Source organism: Toxorhynchites rutilus, chromosome 2 (assembly GCF_029784135.1).
Source record: "Toxorhynchites rutilus septentrionalis strain SRP chromosome 2, ASM2978413v1, whole genome shotgun sequence".
Classification (NCBI taxonomy): Eukaryota; Metazoa; Arthropoda; class Insecta; order Diptera; family Culicidae; genus Toxorhynchites; species Toxorhynchites rutilus.
Genome location: NC_073745.1, coordinates 51602031 through 51617448, shown reverse-complemented (window position 1 = coordinate 51617448; position 15418 = coordinate 51602031). Strand labels below are relative to the sequence as shown.

The 15418-nt window shown below is 41.0% G+C and overlaps 1 protein-coding gene across 1 annotated transcript in view; it reads left to right on the top strand.

The window, feature by feature from the left end:
* The window catches only part of LOC129764761 (uncharacterized), a 477799-nt gene that overhangs the window by 300534 nt on the left and 161847 nt on the right, over positions 1 to 15418 (top strand). The window contains exon 4 of the mRNA XM_055764228.1: positions 12001 to 12445. Coding sequence (XP_055620203.1) covers positions 12001 to 12445 — 445 coding nt within the window. The remainder of the gene's footprint in view (positions 1 to 12000; positions 12446 to 15418) is intronic.

Here is a 15418-nt window from a genome sequence, read left to right as displayed (position 1 = left end):
AAATAATTCCAATCCGAATCAGCGAAAGTGATTAAACTATGGCGTGAAGTATTGAATACAGTATACAGCAATTGTAATGGCAGGATACAAAATCGCTATTCAAATTTCCTATGATGGCGTATCCTCTATTCAATGATCCAATAATGGCGTGAATAGCCCAATTGTCCCTTTGAGGATAAATATCCTGGCCACGGCACCAATGTTGCGAATTGTAACCACTATTCACGCCTTTCCAAAAGGTTTTCCGATGAAGGGTTACCGAATCTGTGACAGTACCCTTTTCCACAAACTGCAGTAACTGCACTTTCTTTTCAATTTGAATAGGGGTCAGTTGAGGCCCTATTTTATCGGTTCACGTAAAGTGACAATACCACAGCACAATTTTATTAGACACACAAAAGGTTTATTTTACTTAAACAATGCTTTCTTCTATTCTACTATTCTTAAAACTATACAAAAATTACATTTAAAGTTGGCCGATTTTCGGTGACCGACCAGTGCTCCCAATGGCTGAAATTCTAGCACTACTAACTCTAACATCGCTCACGTGTGCTATTTACCAATGAGCGCGTAAAGAGAGAGATTCAAATAGCGCTTTACAATTTTTCATTTACGCTCATTCCGTTTACGTTCAGGTACGGTATACACAGGCGGGGATATTCAGCTATCGCCGTCGCTATGATAGCCGAGGTCTAACCCAACTTGAATAACCTAGCTAACTTCCTATTAATATCCCACTTATCAATACTATTATTGCACCTATCTTATTCTGAATCTTCTCTGCTTATATCTAGTGTAAACATCATGTATAAAATTATTTTGAAATTTTAACTTTTCTCATAAAGTGGATAATTAAATTTGAAGAAACGGAAAAAAATAACAAAATCACGATGTTTCTCATTTTTATTTTTCACTTTTTTTGTGATAACGTTTTCGGCAGAGTTACCGAGTACAAAGTTTAACCTTGTTATGATGCATTTTCAGTAAAAAGTAGGTGGCGCTACCTTCATTACAAAGGGTCAAATTACCGATTCGTCATCTTGCCTCCCTCGCCAACTTGCCTCCCTCTCCCCTACTCAACCGCAGATTTATTTATATGGAAGCAGAGAAAAAATTTAAAACTCATATAATTGAACTTGTGTTTTGAGAATGCGTTCATGTTCTCAATGAGAGAAGAGAAGAAAAATATCGCTCTTACTGTAGTGCAAAATGAATTGGTTAAACAAAAAGTCAGTTAGCTGTTGTACTCGGAACCAATGAGAAATTGGCCCAAGTCACAAGGTTGGCTGTTAAATAGAAATCCTTTGATGAGCCGTACATCAGGTGCGTAAGGGCTTTATTCGCTCTTCACAAACCTAAAAACCAAATAATAATAATATTTTGTGAGAATAATAGAATGAGAATTATGAAATAAATGGTCATTGTTTTGACATTAGAGGGCTCTGGAACAAGTAGTCTGGCTGTTGTTTGTCTGATCGGGCAAGGGGGAGGAGGAAACCTGTCCGGCAAAATACTGAATGGGTTACAGCTTATTTCCTTGCAGCAGGAAGGGTTCCTACATTTTACAACTTGTAAGACGAATTGTGACTCACGTACATGAATACTGTACCACAAGGTATCAGGAAGTTGCGGAAGTTTTTAGTCTTTTCCGGTCGGCCTCAATTCTGTTACAACTCCATGTCCATCGATTACTAAATCACTCCCACTCTTTGCAAGTACCTCTCCTGTCGCTGTGCAATTTATGTGTTCAAGATCTGGATCAATTGTCTTTCCTTGACCATCCAGATCCATTTCCTATGTTTCAGACAGTAGTGTCACACCAGCCCCAACAGTGGTCCCAACGTTCGTAATGGTTCAATCATGTTCCACACTGATGGGTCGAAAATGGGAAACAGAACAGGTGCCGGAGTGTATGGTCCCAGAACAAAAACCTTTGTGGCTATGGGAAACTGGCCAATAGTTTTTCAGGCAGAAATAACTGCAATAAAAGAATGTTTAAATGTCTGCCTCAAAAGAAAATATAGACATGCTAACATCTGCATATTCTCAGACAGTCAAGCGGCACTTGAAGCTCTCAATGTTTTTGAATGCTCTTCAAAAAATGTCTGGGGATGCATTTGCCTTTTACGGCAATCAAGTCAGATAAGTTCGGTACAATTGTACTGGATTCCTGGCCATTGCGGTATAGAGGACAACGATCGAGCAGATGAACTTGCCAGGAACGGCTCAAGCTCATCATCACCTTCATCAATAAGTAGTAGATAAGCTTGAAGTGTAGTATAAAAAAGGGGTATACCACAATAGTTCAAAATAATGAACGCAGTGGTTCACACCCAATCGGGGAATCACACCAGCCAGCTGTGCGCTTAATGGAGCCATTCGACGTTCAACGGTGATAAAAGCGCTACGGCCTGGTGCATTAGTCATGACAAAAACGGCGTTCAGATAATAATCAAGGAAACTTTGGGGTATCTACAAAGCATTCATGTATCAAATGAGGGGCTTAGAATGAAAGGGGTGTAAGTGATTTGATCGATTTGTCTACATCGACTGTCTCTTTTGGTCATAACTCAGCTGCAAACTCATTTTCCGCTTTATTTGACAATGTGGAAGATAGGTCAGAATCTCATCTATCGGATTCTATAGCAAACTCAAATTGGAAAGTTTTTGCAGTAGAGTTATTAACTAAAGAAAAAGTTGACGAAGAGAAATCGATCAAGTCACTTACACCCCTTGCATTCTAAGCCCCTCAAATTTGATCTTATTTCATGAAATGTCACTTTTAGTGATACCTAGGTATTACCTAGGGTTTTCGTCAGGTCCACTGTCTACAGAAAAAAATCAATATTGGTTTCATTTGTCCATCAGCAGTTTTTACTACAGGCTCGAAGCTGTTCAAATGCAATATTATATTGAGGTCACCTGCGTGTGTGTTTGCGTTTCTTTGATTACCATCGCACTATAAACCGAAGGCGTAAGTTTGTGCTTGGGTGCAACCACGCAATCATGATCGGGAAAAATTTACGCGATACTCTGAATGCATCATCACAGGGCTTTGTTTTTTTTTTTGCAGCCGTCAGTCCTATTGGTACCTTAAACTTATCATCTTGGCTAATGAACACGGCCTGTTCTGGACCCAAGAACGATGCCAAAGCTTCAACATTCCAACATTTCAACATTGATGCTGTGCAAGAAACTCCATTGACTTGCTTTTTGTGCACATTAGTTTGGTTCCGCATAGCTTAACCTATAAGAAGTAAAATGATCAAAAGTGATTTAATCTCTGATAATTCACTATAGGGTTGAATCTTACCGGGGTTGTAACCAAGTGCCCATTGCCTTCGATTGTTGTACTTTTTTTGGGAGCAATCGTAAATAGAGGCCAGTTCTTGAAATCTCAAAACCTTGCTCAATGACCGCCGCGTAAAGATCATCCAACGTTCTGGAATTTCTTATCATTTCCGTTCTCCATCTTTCGTCCGCAGCACTTTTAGGTAAAAACAAGTTCGTCCTTCCAGAATGAGGGTATTTTGAGGATTCAAAGCTGTTAGCTTTTCAATCGCATCCATCCTTTTCGTTCGGATTTTCTTTTGGTATTCAACGTTCTTTTTGGTCTGGTTGAGAAGTTTATTATGTTTAGACCGGTTTCGCAACATGCGGCCGAGCATTGTCGTGCTGCAAAATAACTTGATCGTGTCTTTACTCGTATTGTGCCCGTTTTTCCTTCAGTGCATGACTCAAACACATCAATTTTCGTCGGTAGAGGTCCCCGTAATGGTTTCATTCGGTTTTAGCAGCTCATAGTACACAACACCCAGCTGGTCCCACCAAATAGACAGCATAACCTTCCGGGCGTGAATATTCCGCGCGGCCGTCGATGTTGATGCATGGCCGAGGTATCGATACGTTGCCCAACGTTTGTCGTAATGGACCCACTTTTCATCGCCAATAACTTTTCTTTTACGCCGTTGGAGCAGTTGTTCGCATACGGCACCCAATGTCTTATCTTTCGGATCATTCCCATTGCTATTAAACGATCGGATATGGTTTGATGAGCGACTCCAAGTATATCTGCAAGTTCTTGTTGCGTTTGTGACGGATCTTGATCGAGTAAAGCCTTCAATTCTTCATCTTCAAACTTTTTTGGCGGTCCGGAACGTTCTTCGTCGTCCAAGTCAAAATTGCCCTTTTTAACCGTGCAAACCACGTCTGACACGTTCGCTCAGTTGGAGCATGATCACCATAAACTTCAACCAGAATGCTATGACTTTTCGCAACTTTTTTCTTCATATTGAAGTAATGAAGTAGCACTCCCCGCAAAAACACTTCGTTGGTACGAAATTCGACATATTCGAAGTGGAAAAAACTATGTTGTTTACGCTTCAACTTTTTGACATATACTGAAAAAGACGCACAATTACTGTAGCTTTCCAACGAATGTCTGGAAATTTGATTCACTGGAATAATAAACAAGTTACGCCATCTGTTATAAAACCGAAAAAACTTAGCGGTACACCTAATAGAAAAACATCCTAAACCGACTGCGCTTACGAAGCTTGAGCGCTTCACACTCGTTGATCTTCCGATTAACAACAATTTGCAAATCTTCAAACGTCTTGTATTCACATTTACACGTATTCCGAACCGCGTTCGCTGTATCAAAGTTAGTTTAGAAAAAAGGATTTGATTTGTTAAAGCTACTCGCTCAGATCAGTTAACTGAAAATAAACAAATATCAACGAGACTTTTAACGTAAAACTACGTCTTTCAGGAAGGGTGCCAAATCAGAAAACAGGTCACGTTTTTATGCAATAAAGTTAACGTTAATAACTATTTTCACTGTGAACGAATTCTCATGATTTTCATACCAATCGAATAGGAAATTCTCTAAGATTTGTTCGATATGCTATACATTACAATTCGCTAATCACTAAACGGTTAAAATTCATGAAAACTGGATGAACTTCTTTTTTTCCCATACATTTGTTTTGCCGATTTGTGTGCTAACCCTACCCGTATTTCGAATGTTTATAACTCCAACATTTCTTAACATCTCGGAAAGATGTTTGCATCAATTGATAGGAAATATTTCTACGCGTCTATCACAGTTAATAAAATATTATTTTTCATGAGATGAACAATTGAATACGGTTTCCCCAATACAGACTTCCAAATCGATATACCTGGAAATCCGCTTTGCAAATATACATGCAAGTCGGGGGTATTTTTGTTCCCACCGAGCTGTGTTTCCCTAACACGGACTTCAAAATCAATGTACCTGGGGGAATCCGCTTCGTCAAAACATGCAAGTCAGATACTAGAGGCGAATGAGCTTTCGCGGTTCGAGAACTACATATACATGAGATGCGCAATAATTTCAGAGGGAAATGTAAAATATAATGATCGTTTGACAATTATTCCGTTTACATATTTTGGTAGCCCTAGGCATCATAGCAAACGTAAAACGACGTTCATGAATGTTATTTGTAACGAAGAACATAATCTATTACAAAAGTTTCGATGCATTCTAATATAATATTCGAAATGGTAAACAAGTGGATTGCATAATATAATTGCGTAGTTCTACGTCGAAGATATGCGGTCGTGTCCTAGATACAACCCCTTACAATTATTTTTTTCTTAAACATTTTTACAATTAATATCTAACGCAATAAAAGGTAAACCCCTCCTTCTTCCCTTCAAATTGATTAATTTATAATTTTTTTGTGTGAGTGAATAAAAAGATCAATTTCTGAAATAAAAAGGAACAAAATCCTAAAAAGCATAGAGAAAGTTCAAACGTACATTGAGTTTATCCTGAGAAGGTTTGTTTCCCACGTGAAGTTTTTGGGCCCCGTTCTGTTGGAGGCTGATATTTCGTCAAATTCGGGGAAAGTTGGAGCGAAAACGGCTCTGCCAATACCAAAATAAAAAAAAAGAACAACTAAAGTCATTTCTCGGCATAATAACTTTTATACGAAATTTGTGCCTAAAATTAGTCAAATCCTCTGAATGATTTACTGTATAATAATTTTCAGCACATGTTTTGGCATCCTGATTTATTACATTAAATGAGCTTAAAAATAACAGAAAATGTGCTACGCTCCCATACTGGTGCAGCATTAGTATACTATATATCCCATAGCAATATAAGAGCAATATGAGAGAGCGAAACAAGAGAAAAATTACCAATAAGCACGCATTTAAAGTTCAAGTTCATTTTATAATGTGATGTAATGTTATCACGCATTTGTGCGACAGAACCAGTGGCTATGCGGATAGCGCAGTCATATAAAACAGCTTTGCATTCCTGCCGGCCTTGGTTCGAACCCCCGTTTGGCATCGTTTGGATTTCTTTGTTGGATACCATCCCAAGCTGAGCGTTCCGTCTGAGAGAGAGTCTGCTCTCATACATACAAACATTTCAAAACTTTTGAAAAAGGTGCCTTTAGATTGTTCATTTCAGCCTTCAGCAAACAAAAAAGCGGAAGGTGTTGCACAAGAACAAGACAGCATCTTTTCAGTTTTGAAGTATGAATAGGGGCATTATCATTAGTGAGAATTTGCCCCCCATCCAGTAGCCTTGCATTTGAAGAATACTGTTAAACACGAAATATGGAACATAATTGCTCACCCTGCGAGTAACGGACTAGCTGAAAGAGCTGTTCAAACCACAGAAGCAGTGTTAGGTAAATTCGTCAATTCTTTTTCGTTTTTACAAATCGACCATGAAATCCGTAAATTTCTACATCATCGTGAGAAAGAAATGAAGTCAATCAACTAAAACGCATTGCTGAAAAAAAACCTTCATTTTGAAAAATAGTGTTGAGCTGTCGGCCATAAACACTGATTCAGAGACTTCTAGCGAAGCAGAAACCGAAGAAATTCCACAAACTACGCAACGGTCGAAACCGAAAGATCGCGAGGATCAAAACTTCTAACGATCTAAGAGAAAAACTTCAAATCATTAGTTAAGGAGAAGACGCAAATTTTATGTAATATTTTTATCGTTGAAGCAACTGTATTTTTTCTCATAATATGCATGTTCAATATAAAAATGGATGAAAAAATAATTAAAAGGGCATAGATGAGAGAAGAGTACAAAATGAATTTGTTCAATAAAAAGTCAGTTAGCTATTGCAATGGAAACCAAACACTAGTGCTTCATTGGACATTATTCCTCAAAAAGATATTAGCATGTAGATTGGGGTCGTGTCACCTCTAGGACATCCGATATGTAATTTGAGCTATTTCACAAAAATGAATCAATAGAGAAGAAATTGCGCAAGTGAGTAAGGTTGTGACAACATACAGAAATAAGAATTTAAAAGTGCTCTTAAAAATAAATCGTTTGCGCTTTGGTTTCCAAGCCTCAATATAAAAGCACAACAAAAATAATACACCATCCCTACATCCAATAAAAGTTGTGCTACAGTAATTCACATCCAGCCGATGGTTCATCCAGCCATCCAGCCGATCTTATAGCCCCAAACAAAGCTGCTGTCAGGGGAAAGTTGGCAAAGCTGGCATACTGACAACAGCATAAAATCGGGGCCAGATGAGAACAACTAGATACCCAAATGTGATGCCCCTTACTAGACCGACAATGGGGGAAAAACAAATTAACCCACTGTTGCAGACCTAATGCAAATTGAAACATTAAAACTTATCTCTCACTTCTTAATTCGGATATACTTTGGGAATAGTTCGAGTTACAAGTATGAGTTTGATGAATTGGCTTTATCTATGAAATCCGTTACCCTTGGAGCAACTTTCTATCTCAACGATATCTCAATCAAACAACGACATTAATTCCAGTTTCCAAGTAAGCAAGTAATCCTCCGCAAAGACGGGATTTCATTTTTTGCGCTTTCCTTTGATACTGTAAGCAATGATTGGCCTTTTGCCACAATATTTTAATTCAAAATTGCCCAATACAAGAGACTTTTCGCAACAAGGTAATCCCGCAAACCTAAACCTGCGATACCCGGAAAATATTGAAACGAAGCTGGGCGAGTTTTTGTTTTGCTTTCCTTTTCACGATAATACGATGATACAATTACGCCCCCGGCTAGGTAGCAGTTTAGTAACAGAGGATAAAAAAGTCACAGAAGGTTGTGTCCGAGACACGACCGCATAGTTGACGTAGAATTACGTTAGGCTATCTGTCGCATGCTGATTTTGGATGTTTGAAAAAATATATTGTTAAACTCTTTGATAATGATCTGATGGCCCTGAAAAGGGCCGTTTGATTTGGTTGTTGGGTATTTTTTGTTCATTTCACCAGTGTTACAATCGAGCTTTCGGTATCAGTGATAGAAAGTTGTTTCAGCTCCGATGCACGTTTACGAGATTGGCGCTCATATTGCGTGAACATATATTCCGACATATTTACTCGCGTAAAACATTATGGAGCAACAAAAACAACAATTCACTTCTGTTGTTTTTTGGCAGCGGTAGCTTTTTCGGAGCCGCTGCTGCTTATTTCTGTTTTTATTTTGGTGGTTTTCGTTGACACCATCACGTCGAGCTAAACGGCGAATAGCGAATTTGATACACTGGATATTGTCATGTAGAACCTTGCGATACGCTTCGATCCTCCTTTGCCTTCCTTGCCGTATGAAGTCATGTTGGTTGATGTTGATCTGATGTGACCACACTTAAAACACTAAAAACATATATGTTTACCGATCTGAGCGTCGAACAAAATGAGAAATCTGACTGAGCAGCAGCATCAGCAAAAAGAGAGAACATGCCTGAAACTTTCTGCTCATGATGTTTGCTGTTGCCATCAGTACTGGACCGATGCCGGACACAGCTCGATTGTTGATGTTAGGCCTCGATGTTTACCGCCGCTGCTGCTGCTACTGCCACTTAAGTTCGATATGAGACACAGCTCAATTGTTGGCCGCTCAGATTCGATGCTCGTCTTGAAGTTCACTGCTGCACTTTCACGATTCCAAGAAGCATGTGTTCGCACTTCTGATGGAGAGAGCGTGCCCGAAATGCTCCGCTCGCGATGCTTGCTGCTGCCACTAGTAGAGTAGTAGTAGTTTGTCGCTGTTTATACTGCCATAGAAGCTTGATGTGAGGCACAGCTAGCCTATTGACCACACAACTTCGATGCTCGTCTATATATTAGCCGCGCCCACTGCTGCTGCTCTCCACTGTTGTCCGTTCCACGTCCGTTGTAAAAATGAATAAAATCCACGAACGCTCCATCCTTTTATATCATTTGGTATGTGTGAAGTAGGCGCCTCCTCCTCGATTGTCATACAGCTTGCCGGTGAACGAACGAATCGGGCGCGAAAAAGAAATGACGTCAATTTCGATCAATCAGGCCTAGGTATCTTCTGTTTGGATAGTGGTTGAGATTTTTTAATTGTTCGATTGTTAGTTACATGATATATATTATTTTATTCAATGTGAAAAATTATTATGGAGTGCCGACAACGTATGATGCAAACATCTCATCAATCCATCATGAAATGAATGAGCAATAAGCGTTTGAAATTGGACGGGTCGCTCATTTATTTTCTAACGATCATTTATTTTCTAACCGGGAAGCAGTTGACATACTACGCTGCGCTTTTATGTACATGAAAAACCACTTTTAACATGCTGGGAAAAAATCCTATATGAAAATTACCAGATGTCAATGTTGCCAAGCGTAGTTATTGATGGTTAACCCATCCGTTACGAGCGTCGTCTATAGACGACATCTGCGCGACGTCCTGTGTGTACGAATGTCGTCTATAGACGACATCCACGCGACGAGCTGTGTGTACGAGCGTCGTCTTTAGACGACATGAAATTCATACTGCTTTTCGATCACACCAGCGCGATGTGCATACTTTTCGGCGCAGTGCTTCGTACAGGGGTAGCACTTCGGCGGAGCACACTGCCGTAATGAAAGGGTTAAACCGACGCCGAACCGAATAGCGATGAACGCACCCATATCACGAACTTCGACATTTGATTTGCTATTATGGTGCTACTCGCCTGTGTAGTTCGCGCAAAGGCATCGGCAAAATATTATTTTAGAAAATTCCTTGAGGCATTTGTCTGAAACGTGCTGTGTATGACCGGAGCCGTTTCGCTATATATATATATGCGTACATATGTCATTCGCCTCCCTTACCGCATCCAGTCAGGTTGGTTGATGGAAAGTATGTTTCTGACGTGATAAGATTCCTGTTAGTTGCACATGATCAAAGAAAATGTAAAAGTAAACAGGAAGGAAGGAAGGTATTGTATTATAGAGACTTTAAACTTTTGCAGTTCATTCGTCTCTAGCCTTGAGAAAGGTCCTTTGAAAACTCTACTCTATTCTACTCCAGCGCTACCACCTCCGCCCTCTTGCCTTGAGAAAGGCACTCGATCCCTCGCCGTCCAGCCCGTCCAGCTACGATGTTGTCCAGTCGGTGTCCACACAAAGAATGATGAAAAGTAAACAGTATTTTTGATCGTAGTTTTATATCATTTTAATGATAAGTGGAAAACAATAAATTAAACTCTTTCGTTTCAAAGCAATATCGAAAGTCCTGAAAAGAACTGGAATGGTTAAATGGGTTGTATGGATGCTGTAACTAACGAAGTTAACCTATATCTGCTGCGTGCTAATGTAATGAGGTTTCAGTCGGATGTAGTAGTTGTTAACTTTTTGGCAGCGGTAGTTTTTTCGGAGTCGCTGCTGCTTTCCTTGGCTTTGGCATCTTCGGCTTCTGTGCGTCGGTTTGCAAGGGCTTCGTTGACACCATCACGGTGAGCTAAACAACGGATAGCGGGTTTGATACACTGGATGTTGCCATGTGGAACCGTGCGATACACTATTCCTTAACCGGGTCCTTTGTCTCCTTTAACTCCATAACCGCATCCAATTGTATTGGTTGATGTGAACAGGAGTACCAGCAATGCACACTAGAAACACATATGTTTATCGATCTGAGCGTCCAACAAGAATGAGAAATCTGACTGAGTAGCAGCAGCAGCAGCAGTAGAGAAAGAGAGAATGCCTGAAACTCTCTACTCATGATATTTGTTGTTGCCAACAGTAGTGGACCGATACGAGACACAGCACAACATCGATGCTGAACCTCAACACATTGTTGAGGTTCAGCATCGATGTTTACCGCCGCTGCTGCTGCTACTGCCACTTATGTGAGACACAGCTCAATTGTTGGCCGCTCAGATTCGATGCTGCACTTTCACGATGCCAAGAAACGTTCTCGCACTTCTGACGGAGAGAGCGTGCCTGAAACAATCCGCTCGTGATGCTTGCTGCTGCCACTAGTAGTAGACCGGTTTCAACAACCGTTGCTACTGTTTGCCGCTGCTTATGCTGCCATAGAAGCTCGATGCGAGACACAGCTCGCATTTTGACCGCTCAACTTCTATGCTCGCCTATATATTAGCCGCTTTCACTGCTGCTGCTCTCCACTTGTTGTTGTCCGTTCCACGTCCGTTGTAAGAATGAATGAGATCCACGAATGCTCCTTGCTTTTATATCATTTGGTATGTGTGATGTAGGCGCCTCCTACTCGATTGCCATGCAGCTTGCCGGTGAGAGAACGAATCGGGCGCGAAAAAGAAATGACGTCAATTTCGACCAATCAGGACTGGGTATCACTGTTTGGATAGGGGTTGAATTTTTTCAATTGTTCGATAGTTAGTTATATGATATATACTATTTTATTCAATGTGAAAAATTGTTATGGAGTGCCGTAATCGTTTGATGCAAAAATCTCATCAATCCATCATGAAATGAATGAGTAACAAGTGTTTCAAATTGGACATTTTTCACGATGCGATCGATTTTAATTTTTCAATTTGTACCCCAATATGTTCCCGAAAGACGTAATCCTACGTCAAAACGAACTGGAAATGTCTCAAAAAAACAAATATCCCCGTTTCCCGGACGCTCATATTTTTCTCTTCTCCTTCCTGACGAATTGTGACTGACTTCTGAATCGCTGTTTTCATTTTTTTCCTCCCACCCAGGATCACCCACATCAGCACCACCATCACCGGCGGACGATGGTGAAAATCCGTGGCACACACCAGATTTAGCAGCGAACACAAATCCATCTACCCAGCGAAGCTTCCCGGAAGATGAAGGCTCCAACAGCCGGGTGGACGATGAGACGGTGACATCCAGTAGCTCCGACACCGGTGGCCTGTCTGTCTCGTCGGGTAGCGCGTCCTCGACGCCACCAAGCGTACCATCGCCTCAGCATCAACATCAAACCAAACCTCAGCAGCAGCAGCAACCACAACAGCAGCGACATCGAACGATCAACTCGATGAACCTGAACCCGACCACGCCGGCGATGGTGGTGAAACCGGTCGACGAGCACCGGAAGTTGCTGAAGAGCACCGGGCCCATCCTGAACTACGTCTTCGATTCGCATCCACCGTATTACAAGTCCAACTACTACAACACGCGGTAAGTCTCGGGATGCTTTTGCTCCTTCGAACCTGTGCTGTGGTTTGCAGGGTTGCCAGGTGCTTTTATGCTTAAGATTTCTTCATGCGACAAGAAAAAGTGTTTTCGCATATATTCACAATCATAATGATCGCAAATTAGAAATATGAATGAGTAATGTCGAGGACATAAACAAAAAGACGTAGCACTACACCAAAGTCTGTCAATTTCAATACTAGTCCAGTCAAATTTGCTCATTTTTTTTTTCCAAAATGTATATTTTTATAAAGGCTCATATGGCGTTAGCCTCACGGGGCCGGGAGTTCAATACTTTGACAATTTTTCTTATTATCTATGTTAGTAATATGTAACCGATTACTCGCGGTTGGCTCGAGGTTAGTATTACAAGTGTTTTCGTAATTGGGATGTTGCTGTCTCCAATGCTCTGTACCTGTGCCCGACACGGGATACTTCCTATTGGGATGCAGCTGACCATTAATTTTTTTTTTTTTTTTTTTTTTTGTCAATGTTCAAACAGTTTATTTCAAAAAGTTCTAAAGAATAATTACAAAATAATTACTCGAATGTCGTTTCGAGTTCAAATTCTAAACTAGCTATATCAATTACGTTACTACATTGCATAATAATAGTTACATATTTTAGAAACATTTTGAGAATTACAATTTTTTTTGATTTTTGTATGCTCCTCAATTGAGGTCTCAAAAGCTCCCCTATTGAGAGTCTGCGCCATCCGTTGAGCAGAGTAATTAATTTTCGCTGCAATAGTCTCCAAGCTGGCTCCACCCGTACGCACTCGCTCAGTTTGTGTTCTAATGTTTCGCATCCAATGTTACAGAACAAACAGCTCTCACCATCGGTTCTATTCATTCGGTACATCAATTTTCTATGCTCAAGCTTTCTATGGGTCAACAAGAAAAGAGTACTCCGTTCACTCGAGGTCAGCTTTCGAAGCGTAATGTTCTTCCAAATTTGTCTCCAGTTCACTGCTGGATACTCACGAGTAACTTTCGGTATTTCAGTTTGTTCGATGTAATGGTTTTGTATAGTATCGGCGGATGGATTTTGTTGGATATGTGGAGGGAGATTTGGGAAAAATGAAAGGATAACTTTTAAGCAAGGACAATCTGCAGGAGGGGTAGGATTTCGCTGGGAAAGGAAGGACATATAAAAGGGAAGTGACGCTATATCATTCAAGTGTCTATTCAACGAGACAACGAGATACCATAACTTCGACGTTATGAATGTATTGAGTAGTGTCACTTTTTGATGCAAAGTTAGCGTACGATACGATTGGAGATAAACTTGCCGAGAGAATGTACATACAAGCGCATCCCAATTTAGCTTATTCATCATCCGTATGGAGTTAGCGAAGGTTACTCCCAAAATGCGAACGGTATTGGCGTTTGGCAGCCACGGCATGGTGAGTGGCATGTCGTCAGTGTAGCCCACCGAGATCGAAACAGATTTCTCTAAACTTAAAATTGCTCCAGAGACTCTCTCGAAGCGTTGGAATGCATCTCGTATACTACCCATTTTTGTACTACACGTGCTTATTACCGAAACATCATCGGCGTACGCAACAACGAGGTCAGAACCACATATCTCCTCGAGTCGTTTGAGCAATGGGTGCAAATAAATTACGAAGAGGTGCATGGAGAGTGGATCTCCCTGACGAACCGACCTTTCGATGGGGAATGCTACCGAAAGACGCCCGTTTATCAATATGCGTGAGAAAGACAAATCTCCGATTTTGACGAGTAAATGTACGAGATTCGGATTGAACCCGAGCGAGCACATGTTCCGAAAAAGAAAATCCCGATCAACAAGATCGAAAGCGTGACGGAGATCGAAAGCTGCCAGTAAACCACGTTGTTTACATTTAATCAGACGAGCGATGCGATCCTTGAGAGCGAGAGTGGCCTGAAAAATGTTTCGGCCGGAATTCGAGCATTTTTGGCTATCGGTAAGCACATGATGGGCACTCATCGTCCTATCCAGACGCTTCTTAAGAATGCGGGAGAGTATTTTATAATCAAAGTTGAGTAACGAGATCGGTCTGTATGCATGTACCGTTTGATCATTCCCCTTCTTTTTCACGAGGACGATCACACCGTCAACAAATTCTGCCGGAAAGTTCCCTGACAGTGCTTCATTTATAACGAGAGTAAGTTCTCTCCAGATGACATCAAACGTTTTGAGGTAAAACTCTCGTGGCAGAGAGTCTTTGCCGGGAGACTTGTTCGGGCTGCTTGTCTTGATGGCAGTGATAATATCGGACGGAGTTATTTCATCCATACAAGATTCACTTACGGGATCGTTCTCTGGAATCACTCTCGGGCACTCGAATGTGTTTTCTTCATCCCTTTCCGTCTGACCCGTAACATATAGTGATTTGTAGAAATCGAACATGTACCGCTCTATCGCATCAGCATCTTCGATCAGCTGGTCGTCTTCGTCACGTAGTTGTGTGATGATTGTTTTTTTCCTATGCCTTTCGCCTAGCTGGAACATTGAGATAGGCTCTCCACAGATAAACGGTTCATTTATGCGAACGAATGCTTGCGTAAAGTTGCGCTGGAGGGTTAACATTTTCGCTTTCAACCTGTTTATAGCTAACATTGCAGGATTACGGTAATAGCCATCGTACGCGCGCCTTAATTCAGCGTACATCCGTTGATGTTGTTGATGGAAATCATCGAAGGCGGCCTTCGATTTTCCACGGAAAAAAGATTTTATTTTGGGTTTAGCGTACGACAGCCACCACTGCATCCATGATGTATACTCTCGGCGCCGACGGGTCCAGTATTGCCATTGCACCTGGAACTCGTGTATTAATCAGCAACGCCCCCCTAGTCTGTACCTCATATCTAGCGTGGTGCGTCTTTCTCGACTCGAGGAATCCAGGATAGAATGGTCACTAGCCGGCGCAATCATCAGCTCGTGTAGAGTTGTCATGAGCGGTACAACCTTTGG